The 20,344-nt window shown below is 37.8% G+C and overlaps 1 protein-coding gene across 4 annotated transcripts in view; it reads right to left on the reverse strand.

The window, feature by feature from the left end:
- Window positions 1-3,056: 3,056 nt before the first annotated feature.
- LOC136851549 (segmentation protein Runt-like) overlaps window positions 3,057-20,344 on the reverse strand; it is a 65,218-nt gene continuing 47,930 nt past the window's right edge. The window contains exons 2-5 of one of the 4 annotated variants that reach the window (XM_067125804.1): window positions 14,271-14,399; window positions 8,188-8,319; window positions 6,025-6,234; window positions 3,057-4,532 (exon numbers count right to left, since the gene is read on the reverse strand). In XM_067125804.1, the coding sequence (XP_066981905.1) occupies window positions 4,159-4,532; window positions 6,025-6,234; window positions 8,188-8,319; window positions 14,271-14,399 (845 nt within the window). In that variant the 3' untranslated portion in view covers window positions 3,057-4,158. Of the gene's footprint in view, window positions 4,536-6,024; window positions 6,235-8,187; window positions 8,320-14,270; window positions 14,400-20,344 lie in introns of all 4 variants that reach the window. The other 3 variants (XM_067125803.1, XM_067125805.1, XM_067125806.1) reach the window with 3 other exon arrangements.

A 20,344-nucleotide genomic window follows, 5' to 3' on the forward strand; every position in this document is an offset into this window, starting at 1 on the left:
TAACGTCTCCTGGGACCTTTGAGGGTTATCGAGAGAGAGAGAGAGAGAGAGAGAGAGAGAGAGAGAGAGAGAGAGAGAGAGAGAGAGAGAGAGAGAGAGAGAGAGTGGGTGAAGGAAGGGAATCTTTTTCGTTTATTACTTCGCGTATCGTCTTACCTGACGAAGATATGCGTATGAGAATATTATTTTCTTTTCGTTATGTAACATATTTACATACCGTTCCCAGGAAGATAACCCACGCTTCTGTGATGCCAGGGTGTGCCTAAAATTCAGTCATTCTTATACGGTGGTAGAGAGATTAAATGTATAAAAGATTAACACCGTAACAGGTAAATACAATATTGGATTCCATGCGCATGTTCATAATTAAAAGAATCGTCATTAACTTCTCGTATAATTGCTGTAATTATTTTCAGGAAAGTCGTTACCGATGAATAACCGTACAAATGAAGACGTAATGCTCTGGTAAAATCTACGTCTGAAATAGGTCTTATATATTGATGTATTTGGAAGTTGCTGCAAAAAAAAAAAAAAAAGTATTTTGACTTACTACTGTGGCAACCATTCTAGGTAACAACTGTACAACGATGGTAATTATTTGTAACCGTGAGAATTGGTATTACTTGACTGATTGGAGAGGAGTCTTGCGTCACGTCGCGGATGAATCTTAATGCTGAATTTATTTAATTTTGAATTTAAATGTTTTAATATTTATTGCAAGTCTAATTGCAACAGCAAATGTCCTAAAACATTTTTGAAATCGTTGAAAACATTTATAGAAAATTAAAACGCAATTCAAAGCGTTGAGTTCTAACTTACCTGGTATGTTACATAGTTTCTCGGCTAGAGGGTTCCCTGACTAGGGTGGAATCTGAACAGGTAGTCAAGTTTCACGAGGCTGGCACATGAAGAAGAGGAAGAAGGATGAGAAGAAGGAGGAGTAGAAGAAGAAGAAGAAGGAGAAGAAGGAGGAGTAGAAAAATGATAGCTTGTCACTAAGAGTTAAATCTGTTTTACACCATCTACACACTCGACATTTTTTATGACTCTTTGGCATGTAAAAAAAAAAATAGAAGTTTTTTGTTCAATTCCTGCAATTAACAGTTGAAAATGCCATATATTTCAATACGAAACCAGTCATAATAAATATATTAGGATATGAACTTAATTATCGTTAAAAATCATTTACTAAGCTGACCCAGGAAGATAACACCACCCAAATCAAGTTACACGAAGAGTGAAGTTGCAAGCTCCGTGTCTGCATCCACTTTCTATCATTACCCAGAGGAGGAACTGTCTTCTCTGCTGTTCAGCTTCTCGAGTTTCTAGTCGTTATAGCTGAGGTGGGGAAGGGGGTATAATAACCGGTCCACAGTACATATTTTGAAACATTTATTGTATACAAGTATTTACAAAGTGAGGGCTAAAACAAACATGTCACACATTTGCAAGACAAATACACAGCTGCTTCAGTACGGCGTCGATGACCATAACTGCTGCGACGCCCGTTCGCATTACCCGATAAATTAGTTGTCAGCAGCATCAGTAACTAAGAATGACTATTTTTTTTCAAGAAGTGCTTTTGACTAAAAATGTAAAAGATAAAAATTCTAATTCTTAGGCCCAAGCATGAAAAAGGAAGGGAATAAAAGCGGGGTCCTGACTCCAAAGGGTGGAAGATTGTACGCATAAGGGATAACAGAAGATGCTAGAGGATTCCAGAGCCTAAAAATACGATATTAGCCAATTCATTTGAATTCAACTGGTTCAGCGTCGATGGAAACTTGTTGCCAATATTCATTTAAAGAAGAGTCGCCGATGTGGTATAAATATAAGCTAGAAGCTCATCAGCCAAGAAAAAAAATATTCAAACAATAAAATACAAAAACTATTAGAGTATCAAAAAATGAAGCATACAAAACTATTGGCATAAATACACATGATTTTCAAAGCATAAATCAAATGACATTCCGGTCTGGGATACAGAACAACCTTTTTCCCGGCAGCGAGATCTTCTTGAGAGTAAACAATGCACTTGCCTTCCAGACGCACGACACATGTGCAGCCTGACTACTGGTGGAGAGGTGGGGTTGGAGGGAGGGGAAGGGGTAGATGAGGTGGTGTTAGGTCAGTCTCACTACGGTACAAAACCACTTTTTTTTTATTTCGCTTTTATTTTATTTGATTAAAGTTCCTTTTTTCATGAAAAATAAGGAGATGAGAGGTCCAAAATAAATAGATATTCACTTACATATATGTACAAACCGAAAGTAAAACAAGTAGCAACAGCTAAAAAGATGACTTAGACAACACATGGGGGTGGGGGGGCCGAGGATTACATATATACAACGAGTGGTAGGCTCAGATCAAACACTCTGAAAGCATACTCAAAAAAATAATAATGATGAGTTTTTCAAACAAGAAAACCATTCTCAATCAACACCAAAATACGAAAAAAATAAAATACAAAAGCAAGTTATACACTTCAAAAGGAATACTGATAATTAATCAAAAACGCTGACTACACAGTATCAGATACTGAATAATAATAATAATAATAATAATAATAATAATAATAATAATAATAATAATAATAATAATAATAATAAAATAATAATAATAATAATAATAAACCGACTGAGAATCAAGACACTAGCAAATCAACTGCAAAAATATCACCAAAAGTGACATGATAATAATAATAATAATAATAATAATAATAATAATAATAATAATAATAATAATAATAATAATAATAATAATAAAATAAATCTTTCAGCCTTCGGATCTAATACACCCTACAATTAGAGAACACTGACATTTTTTCCCAAAAAGGGTGGAAAAAAAAACGCATTCAACACAAAGATGATATAGTGGTTATACCCTGTAAATGCGGAGTTGGGCGTGCTCATTAAAAATCTGAAAATCTGCCCTGCCAGATTTTAATCATCACGATTGCTGTCAGATTTTCCAAACTCCACAAGTAAACAATGCAAAGAATTGCGTCCGTACCTTCTTGTCACCTCCAGGGAGATGTTCTTTCGTTATTTTCTTATTTTCTTTTAGTTTTCTTTTTTTTTTTTTTATTCGACGTTGTACTATTATCACTTTGACTTGTTTTTTTATTTATTTATTTGTCCTTATTCACTATTTTGTATTCGGGGTTAATTTCCTCTGTTTTCAAGACTCGATTAAATATCACACATAAAGGCTTCGTAATTATATTTAAGATGAGGTCCACTGCCCCGCTGATTCATTCATTTATTTATTTGTTTGCTTTTTTGTTTCCCTTCTGACCTCGACGCTTTTTCCGCAACACTCATAAATGTCAACACAGTTCAGTACAAACAACATTCACCGTCTTCCTGAAGTTATCAATCACTCGTTTTCTCTTATCTCGTCAGAACACGTTTCACTTGTTCCCGCCAAGTGCCGAAGAAACTCCGCCACAAATGACACGCAATTTCGCAACGAAATAAATTAGAACAAAATATATTTATAACCAATTTTTTTTTTTTTGTAACAATTTCAGTCCTCTCGGAACAACCTTAATCAGGTGCTTGCATTCTCATGGGTCACTGGTCGACTTCTAGATAAAAGGTACTCAAATTAAATTCAAGTTGAAAACAGGTTGAGGTTATTAAGAAACAACCCACACGAGGTCCACCAATCACTCAAGTGATTCAAGTGACTTTAAAAATCTGTTTGGTAAGGAACGCAAAATCCACTTCGAAAAATTCACGAGGCCCTTGGCAGTCCATTTCAGTGTCTCCTGACCCACCGTACTGACGATACTTCGAACACCTGAGCTGAAATTATTAACTCTCCTTCCCTTTTAAACCCTCCAGGAATTTGTCTTTAACACTCGAGAGATAACGATTAAGCAGCTTTGCTTGTTTTGTTCAAATCTGACTTGATATATATCACAAGTTCCTCTAACTGAAGTCCTTTCCCATTTAATATCAGAATTCACTAAAGTGCTCTGTCGCGATTTCAACGTCCGCGCCAATGTCACGGAGGAAGGGAGAAGAAAACCAACTTGAAGCCCCAAAAACGGATAGTTTTTTTTGTCACATCTGCCATTTTTTGAGGGTCTTTCCAGGGAGAGCCTTTGTACACCCACTCTGCTTCCTCCTCTTTCTCTCTTAAGCTTCGTTTCTAATAAGGCCTCCAGACTTTGGTCTCGGGCGACCGTTCGCTGGATGGTTTGACTGGCTGGAAGGAGGAGTCCCTGGACGGGAACGTGGTCTTGGCCGTTCCCAGAGACCGGGGGATGGAAAATGCGCTAAGGCCGTCGATGGGAGCCAAGGGCGGTGGCCTGCTGCCGCTGCTGCTGCTGCCGCTGCCGCCGCTGCTGCTGTTCGTGATGCTGCTGGTGCTTGTAGTTGTGGAGGAGGAGGTGGAAGATGAGGAGGAGGAGGATGAGGAGGAGGCTATGGCCGAAGGAGATGAAGACACCGGCGAGGAATGGTGGAGAATGGACGAACAGGGACCTCCCGACTCACAGCCCCGACATCTGAGACACCTGGTGTCTGCTGTCGGAAATAAAGAAGAATGTGCATAATTAATCAAAACAGCAACTGAGTTTTTTGCCTTGGAAAATATGCATAAATAAGGGTTAAAAAAACATCATAAATATACACCCATAGAAATATTCCTAAAGTGAATATTGAAAATCTAAACAAATACAGGCATAGCTCGACGTCATACAGCTATTACACTCAGTGAGAATATTAAAAAAAAAAAGCTTTAGAATTTATAACAATGTAAAACCTTTTCTAAGCATCTAAGATGCTTTATATAAAAATAAATATTACAAAAATAAATATCATAGTAAACCTTTGCTTCTTTTGAGCATAATAGTAAATCATTAACAATTTCCGTGACAAAGGCAATGCAACTAATCAAAATTTTAAGATGTTTAAGAGAAAAGAACAGTAAATGAAACACCTAAACTGAAACAGCTGCAAGAACACAAATGAAATTCAAGTTTCTGTCAATCGTATCGTAAGTTTCAAAACAAAGTTCCAAAGAGTGAAAATAAATCTTGATATACTTATCAGTTCAATACTTATTCCTTAACTTCATACAACAGTCGCCACTATAAACCGGCCACATAATTATGTACCCTATTATTCGCCCTTTACCAGCCACATCAGAACTCGGCCACTCCCCTTAATCAACTCACAAGAACTTGGCGACTCCCCTCAACCAGCCACAAAGGAACCCGGCCACTCCCCTTAACCAGCCGCACAAGAACTTGTCCACTCTCCTTAACCAGCCACACAGGAACTTGGCCATTCCCCTTAACCAGCTGCACCAAAACTTGGGCACACCCCTCACCAGCCGCCCAAGACCTCTGCTACTACCCTTAACCAGCCACACACGAACCCAGTCACTCCCTTAACAAGAAACATAAGAACCCGGCCATTCCCTTTAACTAGCCATACTAGGACCTCGTCACTCCTCCTATCAGCCACAACGGAACCAGCCGGGTCAGATCCCGGCCACTCCCTTAACCAGCCACATCAGATCCTAGCCACCTCCCCCTTAACTGGCAACATAAGAACCTGGCCACTCCCTTAACCAGTCACATCAAATTCTGGCCACTCCCCTAAACTGGCAACATAAGAACCTGGCCACTCTCCTTAACCAGCCACATCAGAACCCGGCCACTCCCCATAACTGGCAACATAAGAACCTGGCCACTCCCTTAACCAGCCACATAAGAACCCGGCCACTCCCTTAACCAGCCACATAAGAACCCGGCCACTCACTTAACCAGCCACATAAGAACCCGGCCACTCCCTTAACCAGCCACATAAGAACCCGGCCACTCCCTTAACCAGCCACTCCCTTAACCAGCCACATAAGAACCCGGCCACTCCCTTAACCAGCCACATAAGAACCCGGCCACTACCTTAACCAGCCACATAAGAACCCGGCCACTCCCCTTTACCAGCCACATCAGAACCCTACTGACATTGCTTGGGTTATTGATAAACATAATCAGAAATTACTTACCGCTTAATAACGATCTTGGAATTTCAGAGTTGGTAATACTGGCAAGGGCGTGAGACTGTGGGGGATTGTGGGTGGGCAGCGTGGGTAGCGAGTGGGCGGAAAGTCCGCTAAGAGTAGCTCCGGGCAGGGGAGATCCACCCACGCCCATTCCGAGGCCGCCCACGAGGCCAGAGGCACCGCGCCAGGCATCTAACCAGCCGTTGCCCCCGACTACGAATAAAGGAAAAAATATGAAATTAATAAAATAATTTAACGTAAAAAGGAGGGTTCTTTCATTTGTGAATTATGAAAAAAAAAGTGCAAATTTAACTAGCCGTTGCCTCCTACTACTATTAGAAGGAAACAATCGGAAATTAATAAATAACATAAATTAATATAAAAATAATAAAATGAATTATAATTAACGTAAAAAGGAAGTTTTCTTAGTTATGAATTCTAACCAGTAGTTTCCTCCGACGACAAAATTAAAATATCTGAAATTCATAAGTAAAATAGATAAGTGAATAATAAAATGAATTTTAAGTAACGTGAAATGAAGGTTTTTCGCATTTATGAATTATGAAAAAAAAAATAGATGTAAATCTAACCAACCGTTGCCTCCTACTACTATCAAAAGGAGAAATCGGAAATCAATAAACAAAATAAAGGAATAAATAAATAATAAAATGAATTGTCAGTAACGTAAAAGGGAGTTTTCTCGGTTATGGATTATAAAAAAAATTGGTGCAAAGAATGATAATTAAATTATCAGAGTACGCAACTTCATGAAGCTTCATCCACAAATAAAAAAAAATCAGTCAATTATTATTAAGCAGAATTAGGGTGATAATATCTGATAAAATATCAATACGCATATACATTTTTAGAATCAGCAATTGAGTACAAATAGATAAATAAATTCTTAGTACTGAGTAGACCGGCCAATGAAAAATTAGAGGAATGTATTTCTGGTGACAGAAATTCATTTCTCGATATAATGTGGTTCGGATTCCACAACAAGCTGTAGAGAGCAGTCATTCTTTTCCATAAACAAATATTTCCTTACTAATCAAATAAGGTCGTTTGATCTAACAAATTCTAAATGAGAAGCTAAATTAATGGCACAGAGATATGGAATCCTTCTCATCCGATAAGTATATTTTTTCTGGAAATCGGCAGATTATTGCTACATACAACCGGGGTCAAATTACTTAACAAATTAGTACACTATTAACAGATTGAAAAGAGGTCACATTAATGATTAGCACACAATACTGAAGTCATCAATAGTTAACAAGAATGCTAAGATACGGATAAACACTGGAAAAACATTACGAATAACCCTAAAAAAAAATTGTTAAGATTATAACAGTTCAAGTCGTGAATCGACTGACTTCGGAAGTATTATATTATAAATCCCTAAAACGATCGATTGCATGATTATTATACTGTGAATCTTGAAGCAATATCTAAAGATTAAGATATGAGTCCTGAAAATATCGATATGGAAAATTATGGTATAACGATACGATCGACTTTGGAATTATGATATTGTGAGTCTTGAAAAGATGGGTTTTGAGGATAACACGAGTCCTGAAACGATCGATTTTAAGGATACCATGAGTCCTGAAACTATCAATTTTAAGGATACCATGAGTCCTGAAACGACCGATTTTAAGGATACCATTAATCCTAAAACCACCGATTTTCAGGACACCATTATTCCTAAAACCACCGATTTTCAGGATACCATGAGTCCTGAAACGATCGATTTTCAGGATACCATGATTCCTGAAATTATCGATTTTCAGGATACTATGAGTCCTGAACCGATCGATTTTCAGGATACCATGAGTCCTAAAGCGATCGATCTTAAGGATACCATAAGTCCTGAAACGATCGATTTTCAGGATACTATTAATCCCGAAACGACAGATTTTCAGGATACCATGAGTCTTAAAACGATCGATTTTAAGGATACCAAGAGTCCTGAAACGATAAATTTTAAGGACACCATTAATCCTGAAAAGACAGATTTTAAGGATACCATGAGTCCTAAAACGACCGATTTGGAGACTTTATGCGTCGAAACACTCAAAATTTTTAAGATCAAGCTAATTCTGAAGGACCCAGCGAAAGGACACCAATCTCATCCTTCGCCAGGACCCTGGGAGACGCCCTCACCTCGAGCCAGCTCAAGGGCCTTTGTGTGAGCCAGGGGATTAAACGCCGTGAGTCCTAAATTGTATCCTAGGGCCGACAGATGGGAGTCCAGCCACGGGTGGTATCCTAAGGGGAAGCCCCAGCCTGGGTGACCTGAAAATGAAGGAAAGGAATGTTCATACGGATTTTTTTCATATGAATTATTCAGGTAATGAAAGGATGAATAACTTTACACGATTTCATGAATAAGTTATGAATTGAGTGCATTTTCATATCAGAAGAATGAGTAGGTAATGAGTGAGTGAATGCGTAGGTGGATAGGGATGGATGAATGAATATAGAACAGATATTTTTGAATAAATGAGAACAGATATTTTTTTAATAAATGAATAAATATAAAAAATAAGTAATAGAGCAAATGTTTTCTTGTATTTGATGTATAATTACTTTACCCGATTTAAATACTGATGAATAAATGAATGAATTACATTAAAAATATAAGTTGATAAATGAGTAATAAAGGAAACATGTATGAATGAATTCAATATTAGTTGTTATAAAAATAAATTAATAAATCAGAGACGTTAATATATTTGAATTTGATATATTCAAATGACTGGAAGAAAGTAAAAATGAACAGACATAAAAATCAATTAATTGAATTTATCACATAACCTTATATACTTTTTTATATAACATAAAACAATTATTATTAAGATACCAAATTTAAAGTCAAAATTGCTTAAGCTCATTATCTTTATCAAGAAAAAATAAAGCAAAATAAAAGCAATGAAATTTGCAATGAAAGGTTAAACAATCTTAAATTTGCTTAAATGCAAATAAAAAATTCAGCTATAATTTGATCATTAAAATGGACTTAAAAATAGAGTAACAATAAAAAAAAATTAAATTTGAACTGAATACACAGTGATCAAAGTTACAAGTTGATGCAACTACGGAAAGTAATCCCATTCATGTGAATAATGAATAAGACAAAATAAAGGCAAATAATGAATAATTCTAATAATGAATAATTCTACAAAGCAAAGGAGTCGGGCGGACCAACTCAATGAAAAGGGCCTTCCAACGAATTGATGAAAATGTATAACAAATATTTGTTATTGCGACATTCCGAAGGGTCGTTGTCATAACAATAACAGTGCTAATAATTCTAATAAGCTTTTCAGGAATATCGGACTCGGCCAAAAACGGCCATTCTAATAACCTTTCACCATAACGGACCTGGTACAAAAACGTTTATCTAAGATCAATGGTTGTGTAAATATCGCGCGGAACGCCGCTACTCCGTCACAGTAGGAGAGAGAGAGAGAGAGAGAGAGAGAGAGAGAGAGAGAGAGAGAGAGAGAGAGAGAGAGAGAGACGGAAAGACAGAATGAAAGATGTACAGACAGCGAGCGAGGCTCTGTGTCAGGACAAGAGCCTGTACTGAGAGAGAGAGAGAGAGAGAGAGAGAGAGAGAGAGAGAGAGAGAGAGAATGTGTATTTTGAGAGAGAGACTGAAATACATACAGAATGATGAAAGATATACGAAAACAGAGAGAGAGAGAGAGAGAGAGAGAGAGAGAGAGAGAGAGAGAGAGAGAGAGAGAGAACCTGTGTTCTGTGGGTAAGACATGCACTGAGAGAGAGAGAGAGAGAGAGAGAGAGAGAGAGAGAGAGAGAGAGAGAGAGAGAGAGAGAGAGAGGTGTCTGGTTACGGCAGATGTATTGGGAGATTGAGATATGTGTTAAGACAAGAGTAGGCTACATCTGCAACGAGACAGTGAGAGGAATGCCCGTGAGAGAGAGAGAGAGAGAGAGAGAGAGAGAGAGAGAGAGAGAGAGAGAGAGAGAGAGAGAGTACCCTCCAAAGAAAAAAAAAGTACACTTAAAAGGGGGACACAAACATTAATCACCTGTTTGTAGCCCATTTACGTTCCTGCCAATTATCAATTAACACATGCCTCGAAAGATATTGATCAACAACCAGATGTAATGGGGTTGTTGGAGGAGTTGGAGGGGTTACGCTACGTGCGTGTGTTGGGGGGGAGGGGGGAAGGGGGATTGGATGGACGATACATAGCCAAGCCGCAATTACGAATGTATGTACAGCACCGTACAGCTAAAACTACAGGAAAAAAAATAAAAAATATAAATTTATAATTTTCAAATTTCAGCAAACTCTTTTACACAGTCTGGATTGTTAACTAAAATTTAAAAAAAAAAGTATTTCACTTGTTTTATTTAGTTCTTTAGTTTTCTTCCAAATCTTGTGCTTGTAAAAACTATCGGAAATTCTTTCATCGTCCATCAGTTTTGCTAAGATTTTTTAAACAACAGTTCATAATTTCTCTTAATTAGTTTTATATAAGAATTCATAATTTCTCTTTATTATTTTTATAACTCTTGCAGTCTGATACTAACAGTAAAAATCATCAGATAACATAATACTGATCGCCATAGATAATTTCACTAATAACAAACTGCATTGCTAAAAGCTGTGGTGTAAACTGATGGCAAATAAAAAAAAAATTAAAAGAAACTCAAAATAAATGATGCAAAAAAAAAAAAAAAAAAAAAACTTTACAACAGCAAATTACAGTAAATGTCTTTCAGTGTCAGAATACACCGTTGTTTCTTAATTCTCACCGAACAAAACCTCATTTTCATGTTTGAACGTCACCTAAGTAATATGCACCACTTTAATGCAAGACTCACACCCACGCACACGCGCGCGAGCATACGCACACACATGAACGCACCCATACAAGACGGGAGGATAAGTGGGTGGGCGGACAGCTGTCACAGGATTTCGACTGCAACGGAAAATTTGCAAGGACCCTATCCCTCGAATTTTACAAAGATCCTACCCTCCGAAATTTGCAAGGACATTGTCCTTCGAATATTGTACATATATCCTATCCTTCAACATTTGCAAGAACTCTATCCCTCGAATTTTACAAAGATCTTACCCTCTAAAATTTGCAAGGACATTGTCCTTCGAAATATGCAAGGGCATTGTCCTTCGAATTCGTACATATATCCTATCTTTCAACATTTGCAAGGATTCTATCCTCCGAATTTTAAAAAGAACCTACCCTCCGAAATATGCAAGGACACAGCCATTCGAAATATGGAAGGGTGTTGTCCTTCGAATTTGTATATATATCCTATCCTTCAACATTTGCAAGGACACCATCCTCGAATTTTACAGAGATCCTATCCTTCGAAATATGTAAGGGCACTGTCCTTCGAATTTGTACATATATCCTATCCTTCAACATTTACAAGGACTCTATCTCTCGAATTTTACAAAAATCCTATCCTTCGAAATTGGCAAGGACACTGTCCTTCGAGATTTGCAAGGACAATGTCCTTCGAATTTGTACATATATCCTATCCTTCAACATTTGCAAGGACACCATCCCTAGAATTTTACAGAGATCCTATCCTTCGAAATATGCAAGGGCATTGTCTTTTGAAATATGTAAAGATACCCTATCCATCAACATTTGCAAGGACTCTATCTCTCGAATTTTAAAAAATTCTATCCTTCGAAATTTTCAAGGACACTGTCCTTCGAGTTGGTACATATATCCTATTCTTCAACACTTGCAAGGACACCATCCTCGAATTTTACAGAGATCCTATCCTCCGAAATTTGCAAGGGCATTCTCCTTCGAATTTGTACATATATCTTATCCTTCAATATTTGCATGGACTCTATCCCTCGAATTTTAAAAAGATCCTACCCTCCGAAATATGCAAGGACACAGTCCTTCGAAATATGCAAGGGCATTGTCCTTCGAATTTGTACATATATCCTATCCTTCAACATTTGCAAGGACACCATCCCTAGAATTTTACAGAGATCCTATCCTTCGAAATATGCAAGGGCATTGTCTTTTGAAATATGCAAGGGTACTGTCCTTCGAATTTGTACATGTATCCTGTCCTTCAACATTTGCAAGGACACTGTCCTCCGAATTTTACAAAGATCCTATCCTTCGAAATATGCAAGAACACTGCCCTTCGAAATATGCAAGGGCATTGTCCTTCGAGTTTGAACAGATACCCGACCCTTCAACATTTGCAAGGACACCATTCCTCGAATTTTACAAACGTCCTATCCTTCGAAATAAGCAAGGACCTTATATCCTGCTCGACAGAGAGTAATTTTAGTCTAATACCACTGACAAAAAATTAGGGCAAACTTCCTTCCAGTCGCTACTAAATCCTAAGGGCAGAAAGATGCTTTCCCATAACCAATCGAAATATAAATCAGGATGTAACCACTCCCAAGCATAATCTCTAACCTTTTACCAAATGTCTCTACCCACAAACTAGCGGAGGATGCGTCATTTTGGATAGAAAAGAAACAACTTACTTTCTGCCTTTGGCCGAAGGCTATACTAGATAAATAGGGAGGGATCTTTCCCTATTCACTTTGCAAAATCAAACCGGATCCACATATAAATGATAATTTAGGAGGGCCGGTTTTCCTTATCAACTTTGGAGGAATGAATTTTCCAATCAACGTCGAAAGAACGACTTTCCCAAGCCACTTTGAAATAACCACTTTCCCAATTCAGTTTGGAAGAACAGTTTTCACAATCCACATTGAAAGAGCGATTTTCCCCAGTTCTTTTTGAAAGAGTGACTTTCCCAGTCCATTTTTGAAGAACTGCTTTTCCAGTCCGTACTGAAAAAATGACTTTTCCAGCCTACCTTGAAAGAAAGACTTTCCTAATCCACTTTGGAAGAACAACCTTTTCAGTCCACTTTAGAAGGGCGACTTTCCCAATCTATTATATAAGAACAATTATCCCAATCACCTTTGTAAACAAAACTTCCCGAGCCACTTTAGAAGAACAGGTTTCCCATTCCACTTTGAAAGAATGACTTCCATTCCACAAGGAACTTACAGCGCACGTTGAAAAAACCACTTTCCCAATCCACTTTCATAATCCTCTTTGAAAGAATTACTTTCCCATGCCATTTTAAAATTACGATTTTCCCAATCGACTTTGTAAGAATGACATTCCCAATCCACTTCGGAATAATGACTTACCCAATCAACTTTGAAAGAAGTACTTTCCCAATCAGGGAGAACTTATCCTAATCTATGAGAATAATGCCTTTCCCTACCCATTCAGGACAAATGGGCTTCTTATCGAAATAAGTGGGAACTATAAGAACCCCCTTACCTAGCCACTTCTATAAAGCGACATCTATTCATTCACATATAATGATGCCCTCTGTCCTTTTAAATGCAACCCCTACTATCAGCATACAAAAAACCCATTGGCTTATTCATTTACAAATATAGTGATTTGCTCCTCTGTCGGCAATGAGGCAAGATCGGCCCGGTGGACAAAATTACTTTCAGCTCGTCCACCACGTTCTCTTCATAGGACATTTTCTAAATCCACTTAGGGAAAAACTTTTTTTCCTATCCACTTAAGGAAGAACATCTTTTTTTTCCTATCCACCTTTTTTCCTTCCCCTTAAGGAAGAGCATCTTTTTTTCTGTCCACTTAAGGAAGAACAATTTTTTTCCTTTCCACTTAAGGAAGAAAATTTTTTCTATCCACTTAAAGAAGAACAACCTTTTTCCTATCCACTTAAGGAAGAGCATCTTTGTTTCCTATCCACTTAAGGAAGAACATCTTTTTTTCTAACCACTTAAGGAAGAACATTTTTTCTATCCATTTAAGGAAAAACACTTTTTCCCCTATCCACTTAAGGAAGAACATTTTTTTTCCTATCCACCACTTAAGGAAGAACATCTTTTTTCCCATCCACCTAAGAACATCTTTTTCTCCTATCCACTTAAGGAAGAACATCTTTTTTCTATCCACTTAAGGAAGAACATCTGTTTTTCCTATCCACTTAAGGAAGAACATCTTTTCCTATCCATTTGCAAAAAACGCTTTGTTCTGCCCTACTGGCGGTTCAACTCAGCCGACTGACTGAAGCGGCAATGCCTCGCCAGCGCCGCCCCTCATCAACTTACCAACGTCATCAAACCGAGAGAGAGAGAGAGAGCTTCCACCCACCCTTAAGACACTCCACCTCACTATCCACTCATTCTATCCACCTACCAACTATCCACTCACGTGACTTGTTCCGTGGTTCGCGGGGACCATCCACAGTCACCTTGATCGCTTTGGTCACAGTCGTCATCTGGACGGGCGCTGTGCTGATGATGATGGACAAGTTGAAGCTCTTGCCTGCAAGACAAGAAGAAGAAGAAGGGTTTGTTTACATCCGAGTGGCGGGAAAGACATTTCGCAAAAATCGTGGATATGATATTGTTGGCGATGCGAGTATAATCATTATTAAATACCCTCACGTTTACTTGCTTACAAAATGGTTAAAAGTAATCATTTGTATATATGTATATATATATATATATATATATATATATATATATATATATATATATATATATATATATATATATATATATTATATATGAACGCTTACTTATTCTTTGGACTTTTAACCATTTAGCAAGCAAGCAGATATGTATATATATATATATATATATATATATATATATATATATATAATATATATATATATATAATAAGCTAAATATATGTATATATATAAATATATATGTATATATATGTGCATATATATGTGTATACATACATACATACATATATATAATATATGTGTGAATACATATACATAAATATATATATATATATATATATATATATATATATATATATATATATATATATATATATATATATATATATATATAAATTAGATACATAGATGAACAGATTACACACAACGTTTTATTCAGTAATAAAGCTGAGATAAGGAGTACTTAATAGTATGGCATTTAATTTGAGCATGTCACAGTATTTATGCATATAATTACAATTTCATGAAATTGAAATAATATTTCCCTGGTATGGAAAAACACCCTTTATAATATTTTTATGTATATATAAATATATATATATATATATATATATATATATATATATATATATATATATATATATATATATATATATATGCATTCTCCACCAAAGATAAAAAAAATTTGTTTACTGAGCTAGCATTGTTTTAAAATTTGCATTTTAATTAAGAAAATATAATAAAAGCATGAAAAACATTATGGCAAAAACTTTTGCATAAATAAATGCTGTATTACAACATCAAATAAAAATAATACGTACTAAAAGAGCTGAAATAAAACTTATTCATAATACCGAAAATTACAAAGAACATAAAAAAAAAAATAATGCTACAAAGAAATAAAATTAATCAAAAAACAACCGGAACAATACCACAAAGAACTTGAAAGAACTAAAAACACACACCAAGTGATTCGCAGCCACTAAGAGTTTTGAAACAAAAACAAAAACAATTGAAACAAAAAGAAAAACAATTGAAACTCCGTCGCACGATCTAAAAATACTAAAACAAAAAAAAATCATACAAACAGAAAAACCCAAAAGATAAAAAAAAAAAAAATTCACTATAACGAGAAGAAACGATCGGTATCCAAGGCCCTTTGCCTTTGAGTTTGTCACAACAACAAGGAAAACAACAAAAACAACAACGACAAAAACAACGGCATTCCTAAATACGACTGATCAAGATCTCCACATTCCGGTCGAAACGGAACAACGCATTAAAAGTCGTTGGTGGAGAAAAAAAAAAAAATTAGGCAAAATAATTTCCCGTATAAAAAAAAAAATCTAACCCATAAAACATATGAACCGATTCATCTCTGTACATTACACGTCTTTATTTGCAATTTATAGAGAATACGCATCATTCCTGACGACTAATTACTGGGATATTCCAGTTCTGGTCAATAGGGGAATAACATACAGTTGATTGGAAAAAAATCCGACGGACGATTTCCCAATAAAACCAAAAGCCACAAAAGATATTTACAGCGGGACGCGCCTATTACCTCTCGACCAGCTAATGTCTTTATTTTGCAAAATATGGAGAATACATATGCGCCTATTTTTTTATGGGGGTGGAGGACGAAGGGGAAGGGAGGGGGTTGATGGGAAGAGGGAGAGGGGAGGAAGGGGGAGGGGGAAGAGGAATCGCACAGATAAAGAGATCAATGAATTGCTGCGCCCCGTCTGGCCCCAAAAATGCCATCACTTTGAACCTCAATGGACGGCCGAAAAAGCCACCAATTGATGCCTAGCGGCGGACGTGATTGGGATTCAACCGTGCAAAAACGCGTTTCATTGCTGCAGCCTCCATCCACGGTCAACCAATCTACCCAATCATCGGCCAATCGTCATTATATGGCTCCCCGGATAGGTCCACCCGCTTATTGGTAAGGGGGTCGCCATATATGCTACGGCTTGATGGGGAAAGCCAAGAGCCATGTCAAGCTGGGGTAGGCGGGTGAGGGGGGAGGGGGGAATGTTAGCTGAGGCAGGAAGGAGAGGGGGGATGTTAGCTGGTAGGAAGGAGAAAGGGGAATGTTAGCTGGGGTAGGAAGGGAGGAGGAATGAAATGTTAGCTGAGGTAGTAAGGGGAGAAGGGGAATGTTAGCTTGGGTAAGGTGGGGAAGGGGAATGTTCGCTGGGGTAGGAAGGGGAGGGGAAATGTTAGCTGAGAAAGGAAGGAGATGGGGAATGTTAGCTGGGATAGAAAGGGAGGAGGGGAATGTTAGCTGAGGAAGGAAGGGAGAGCGAGAATGTTAGCTTGGGTAGGAAGGGAAGGGAGGGGGAATGCTAGCTGGGGTAGGAAGGGAAGGGAGGGGGGAATGACAGCTGGGGTAGGAAGGGAAGGGGGAACGTTAGATGGGGTAGGAAGGGTTAGGGAGGAATGTTACCTGGAGATATAGCAGGGAAGTTTGCCATGAAAGTCAGGATTTTAGCGTTTAACGGTGGAGACCAAGAGGTTAGCTATGGGGGGAAAGGAGGAAATTTGAACGGAGAGTCCAGAAGGAGAACTTTGCTAGGGAGCTTATGAGACACACACACTGTCGAAGCCACGAGGAACGTTTGTGTCAAAGTTCTGGAAAACATTTACCGGGGGAAACTTTGAGGAAAAAGAAAGAATGCTGTCGAAATTAGGAAGAATAAACATTTTCTGCGGATATAATAAAGAAATTAGGAAGAAACTGACGCTCTGAGTGATTTCTGCCGTCGAAATCAGGAAGTCCGTTTGCTCTCAAAATCAAGATGAAAGTTTATGGGGATATCTAAAAAGAAACTTCGTTGCCGAAGCCAAAAACAGACTGCCGACAAGGTCAGCAGTTGTTTACAGGAGAGGCAAGGATAAATGCTACCTGGGGAGGGTGTGAATCCTATTTTCAGGGGAAAATGAGACAAATGTTGACTGAAAAGGGCGAAAGAACCGTCCGGAGAAGAATGCGATGAAAATTTTATCCGTGGAGGCCATAAACAAAGTTTCCAGTTTAGCAGCTCAGGATGGGAGCAATGATAGCTGGTGAGGACAAAAAGAAATTTGAGAAGACCAGTAGGACATTTTAACCGTTCAAATATAGTTGGAGAGGGATTTGTGCACTGTACAAAACTGAATATAAATAATAAAAAAAGGGCACTGGAAGATACAAATAAAGATACACTCACTTGTCAAAACTGAAAAGAAAGGGACTTGTGTACTGTAGCAAGCAGCACCAATATACACACGCGCCGAAAAAGCTGGCACAGAAATAAAGCCATAATCGTGATTGAATAAATATTGAGGGTTAAAAATCAAGATGGAAGCTTCAGGAAGCCCCTCAGCTCCCATTTTCGATTAAAAATATCTCGTATTCACGAAAAACAGATACAACAAGGACCTTTGCGAATGAAATAAAAGGTAAGAACATAGAAAATTGCTTCCGTAATTGTAGGTTCCTTTGCGTGCCTCAGAAGAACGCCTAACGTAATAACAGCATAGAGATTCAATACAAACAGTACAAAATACAGTGGATAATAATAATAATAATAATAATAATAATAATAATAATAATAATAATAATAATAATAATAATGCGAACCTGCTGGCAGAACTCGGATACGGGATGGGGTCTTGGTTAGCGGAGGGGCTTAGGTAACTGGTAGGGAATGTATAGGTGAGGGGAGGGGGGGGGAAAGGTGTTAACCAATAGTAGTTCACGTGGCGTGGGAGTAGTTGTGGTCAATAATTAACAGTGTGTGGTCAACGGAGGGGCCAATTAACGCGGCCGGGCCATGTCGCTTATCGCCTTCTGGTGGGACAGGTGAGGAGACTTGACAGAGACGAGACAGATGACAGAGGGGGTGGGGATGGGAGGGAGGGTATGAGGAGGGGGGGATATTGGGTGAGACGTGGATAGAGAAACCGGAGGAGGAGGAGGAGGAGGAGGAGGAGGAGGAGTGTAAATGGAAAGGAAGGGGAGGCGAATGAGGAAGGTATTGGGTGAGGAAAGGTGGAAAGAGAGAATGGGTAGGGGAGGGGAGGGGGAGGGGAGTGGGGAGGGGGGGGAGGTGAAAGAGGGAGGAAATGATGCTGAGGAACTGAGGCTGAAAACAGGGAGACAGGTATTGGGTAAAGGAAAACCAGACGAAGTATGGGAAAGAAAAATTTAGAGAAATATTGATTGTGGTGAGCCCTGATCATATACTGCGGATGAAAAATGACAACCGATAAATGGAAAGTAATAATAATAATAATAAATAATAATAATAATAATAATAATAATAAGTCACCAGAGTGGCGCAACAAAATAAAAACAAAAGCAGTAGTAACAACAGATAATAATAATAATAATAATAATAATAATAATAATAATAATAATAATAATAATAAAGTCACCAGAGTGGACGCAATAAAACATAAAAACAATAGTAGAGTAACAGTAGTAGCAACAGTAGTAGCAGGAGTAGTAGAGGTTGTAACTGTAAAAATAACTCTGACACGCGGCCTCTTGAAATGAACAAACAACTCACGCAAACAGAAAACAATATGGAAGCGAAATAGGAAAGACTGAAAGGGTAATTGAGGAAGAGACTGCGGGTCCAGGAAGAGAGGAAAAGGGGAAGACATGAGAGAGAGAGAGAGAGAGAGAGAGAGAGAGAGAGAGAGAGAGAGAGAGAGAAAGGGGAGAAAGAGGGAACACAAGTTATTGATCCTAAGGGACACTTATACCTTCGACAGGTGAGGCCAAATTAAAGCACCTGTGGTACCCGCGTCATCAATTGGATCTGCATCCCCGTCGCCATTTGGACTGCTTGTCAGTGAGTGACCCCCCCTCCCCCAACCCGTCTTCTTGCTATTATTAAACAAAAATGACTGTTCTATGAGGTGGCATTATGGCGTTGAAATGACACTGCAAGTTAATAACTGGCGGTTTTTTTTAAAGGTTCTAATCACTTATTTATTTAATTCACTTTTTTATTTTGTAAATTAGTGGGATTTTAATATAATAATAATAATAATAACAATAATAATAATAATAATACTGTACTGAAGAAAAAGAATTTCATATATTACTTCAATTGATAAGATTAGACTATCGAATCAGCGCCCGTTCTTTACAGAAGTGGTAATCAAACATAAGCTGCTCTCGCCTTTAAAAAAAAAAAAAAAATAATAATAATAATAATAATAATAATAATAATAATAATAATAATAATAATAATAATAATAAATCGAATCTAGCCTTGAATCCAACTTCAAATTCAGGTCCGTTTATCATTGATTTTTTATACATTGCTAACTAACATTATAACGATAATGAGTTATAAATAACGAATTTAAACATTCAACCAATCAAAACCTGATCTCATCAGGAAACAAGTAAAAAATGCGCCGGAGTTTCTTCGGCGCAATCGAGTTTTCTACACAGCCGCTACAGCGTATAATCATGGTTACCGAAAATGGATCTATCTTTCGGTGGTCTCGGTATGATGCTGTATGAACCGCGGCCCATGAAACTTTAACCACGGCCCGGCAGTAGCCTATCCTATATCATTGCCAGAAGCACGGTTATGGCTAAGTTTAACCTTAAATAAAATAAAAAATAGTGAGGCTAGAGGGCTGCAATTTCGTATGTTTGATGATTGGAGGGTGGATGATCAACGTAGCCTACCAATTTAGAGCCCTCTAGCCTCGGTAGTTTTTAAGATCTGAAGGCGGACAGAAAAAGTGCGGACGGACAGACAAAGCCGGCACAATAGTT

The sequence above is a fragment of the Macrobrachium rosenbergii genome, chromosome 23 (assembly GCF_040412425.1).
Source record: "Macrobrachium rosenbergii isolate ZJJX-2024 chromosome 23, ASM4041242v1, whole genome shotgun sequence".
NCBI classification, from domain to species: Eukaryota; Metazoa; Arthropoda; class Malacostraca; order Decapoda; family Palaemonidae; genus Macrobrachium; species Macrobrachium rosenbergii.